Source organism: Aphanomyces invadans, assembly GCF_000520115.1.
Source record: "Aphanomyces invadans strain NJM9701 unplaced genomic scaffold supercont1.3, whole genome shotgun sequence".
In the NCBI taxonomy this organism is placed as follows: Eukaryota; Oomycota; class Saprolegniomycetes; order Saprolegniales; family Verrucalvaceae; genus Aphanomyces; species Aphanomyces invadans.
In genome coordinates this window covers 1,326,119-1,328,845 of record NW_008580148.1, presented here as the reverse complement: position 1 = coordinate 1,328,845, position 2,727 = coordinate 1,326,119, and the positions used below count along the sequence as shown (strand labels likewise).

The 2,727-nt window shown below is 46.1% G+C and overlaps 1 protein-coding gene across 1 annotated transcript; it reads right to left on the bottom strand.

The window, feature by feature from the left end:
* Positions 1 to 494: 494 nt before the first annotated feature.
* Positions 495 to 741, bottom strand: H310_02087 (hypothetical protein; the record flags this gene model as incomplete). The annotated part of the gene is made up of 2 exons (XM_008865482.1): positions 495 to 527; positions 676 to 741. The coding sequence occupies 2 exons, from the start codon at positions 739 to 741 to the stop codon at positions 495 to 497; spliced, it is 99 nt and encodes a 32-aa protein (XP_008863704.1).
* Positions 742 to 2,727: the final 1,986 nt, after the last annotated feature.

Here is a 2,727-nt window from a genome sequence, read left to right as displayed (position 1 = left end):
TAATAATCCAATCACAAACAAATCACCAAACAGTGTCATTCAGAGGTGTCGACGTTTTATCGTTAAACTTCATAGGTATTCGAGTTAAATTTCACCAGAATTGCGTTAAACCTACCTCGACTGCGTTTTTCCACGTGGCAATTGGGTACAGCCTCCAAGAAATCCGGATACATCGGAGTATTCGAAAGGATTAAATGCAAGGCAAGTTGTTGGTTGGTGCACTTCATCAAAAATCTTCCATCATTTAACTGAAATTGGGGTTCTTGACCCAAGTCAGCCACAGACTCAACGCCACTCGGCTTTGGAGTAAGGAATCCCTTCGCAAATAATACAGTGTTTTTCACGTGCTAACAATTGAGTCCAAGTGCCCTTGCCTGACGCAGCTGGAGGAAACGAAGCTACAGCCCTCATCGTTCAGCAAGCTGCTCGACGGTGACGATTTCGCTTTACAGTTTACGACATCAACAAACGACCCAATTAATATATTATCAACTTCAAGAATACTGAATCACAAAGTTGGCAACTTCCTACAGAGGATACTTCGTCCGACTCGAGTACATCAATCTGAAGTAGATGTTCATGCAATTTTTGTAACTTGTCTTTGGCGACTTTGACGCACCCTTTAATTGCATGGGATGTCAACTTTAAAAATGCCGCCTTGAGTCGCTCCTACACCTCAGGGAACTTTGCCAGTTCCGTGTACTGGCGGCCAACATCGCCCTTCGCAAGAGTCCAGAACATTTTAATAGGCTGAAGTTCGGAATGGTGTGGTGGTGTAAAAGTGACAGTATGACCTCGATCTATAGCCATCGTCATCACCACTGGAGAATGTTCGGATCAATCTACGCCTTCAACTTGGCCCAAATAACACTCTTGTAGTCGGTGTCCAACCCGGGGATGCCGTACAATCTGCAAGCTTCCAACAACGCGCCTTTGCGCTGTCGACTGGATGGTGTATTATCCGGTCGCCCTTTGTGATATTTAGCGTTGTCCATGACAATCAGGGCGTTTGGGACACGCCGATGTCGTCCTGCTCGTCTAGTAGCCTGGCAAACCACCGCACATAGTAGCTATGGGTGAACATCCCATGGTAATCCTTTGGCTCCTGGCGCGTTGACTTCCCACCAGTAAAAATGTCCAGCTCCAGTCTTGGTTGTGGATGATGGGGGGTCAAGAATTGCAGCTACAATGTAGTATCTCCGTCCTTTGTGCTTCTCCTTCGCCACAATATCCAATGTATCCAACGGGTCGTACAAGTTGTGGTTACGGCACTTGTAGTGGTGGGGGATGTACGATACGACTCGTCTATGTAGACGTGTTGCCGTTGGGTGGATGTTAAATTCGGTTGCATACGCTGCACATATGCGTCCCGCTCCAGTGTGTTCCTGCGCGACAAGTGGTATGTTGATGACCCCTTTTTTATCCTCGCTTGTATCCCTCCCGGCTCAGGTACCTCTCACAGACCGGAGGACCGCTCTGTAGGAGGTTGCGCCGTTGACGTCAAAGTCGATAACACATATTTCCCTTAGGTGCATGACGACATCGACAGCTGTCGTCCTTATGCACGTTGCGCGACGATTGCGCACGAACTCTTGTACCATGTAAAAAATGGCAACCACTCGCTTGGTTCGTGGTATTGTTGTGCTGTGTGATGTGGTGTTGTATGGTGGAGCTACAACTGTAACTGATCCCGACGACAAGTACTCTCGCCAAACATCCTTGACAACACCCAGGCTGCGACCGAGTGCCTCGGACACTTGACGTGCTGCAGCCTTGGATTTTTGTCCTCTGAACCATGCGTGCAGCCGGATGATGTCAAGTCGTTCTTCCCGAGTCAATGTGCGATGACGCGCGGGACGAAGGCAAGACAGGATTCAATCCAAGGAGTCATGAGCTTTCGATTAGAATTATGAATTTGCGTCTGGATTTGACCTTGCGTTCGCCTCCATTTTGTTTTTCGTTGGCAGGGTATAAGATTAAATTGGTCCTCCATGATGACCATATTATAAACTCTGAAACTGAATATTTTTTGTTGTTGTATACTTCTTATTGGACCAGAATAGGTACCAGACTGCTCATACAGCCTACACAGCATACGTCATGGGAGCCATGTGTCTCGGAGCACACTGCTTCTGCGTTGTCTGTCATATGGTGAAATGTGATGTGCCTGGCCGTCTAAATTAGTTGTCTTCGAAAAGAAAGTTTCTGCTATTCAGCAAAATACGCTGAATTTGAAAGTCAAAACTGAATTCAAGATTGATTTCGAAAGAGCTCTAATATCGTCAGATCTCAATGAGAGAAAGAGAAATTTCGACTTAGATTAAAATGTGGGAAAATGATTCCAAATTACGGATCGATAGATTACAAATATTAGCTGGTACACCTGGAATTTGGCCATATAAACGTTTGTACTGAACATTATCCGGTAGATTATGCATCTTATCTGGAAGATTTGTTGTTACATCGAAGTTACAACCCGACCATGGGACAACGATCAAGTCGCTCGTACACCGCCCGACCAAAAGAACATGGTATCTACACTAGGCACACCTTAACCAATAGTGGAAGTTTCACCGACAGCGGCGGAAAGGAATTGGACGAAGTGACATTGTCGTTCTTCATGACAGGTCGTAAGTACAAAATTGGTCCCTCATACTCATTTAATGCACACTGGCTTGTGGGCCTGTGGGCCTTGAATTTCGCTGGTGTCCATTCGTAATTTCTTCC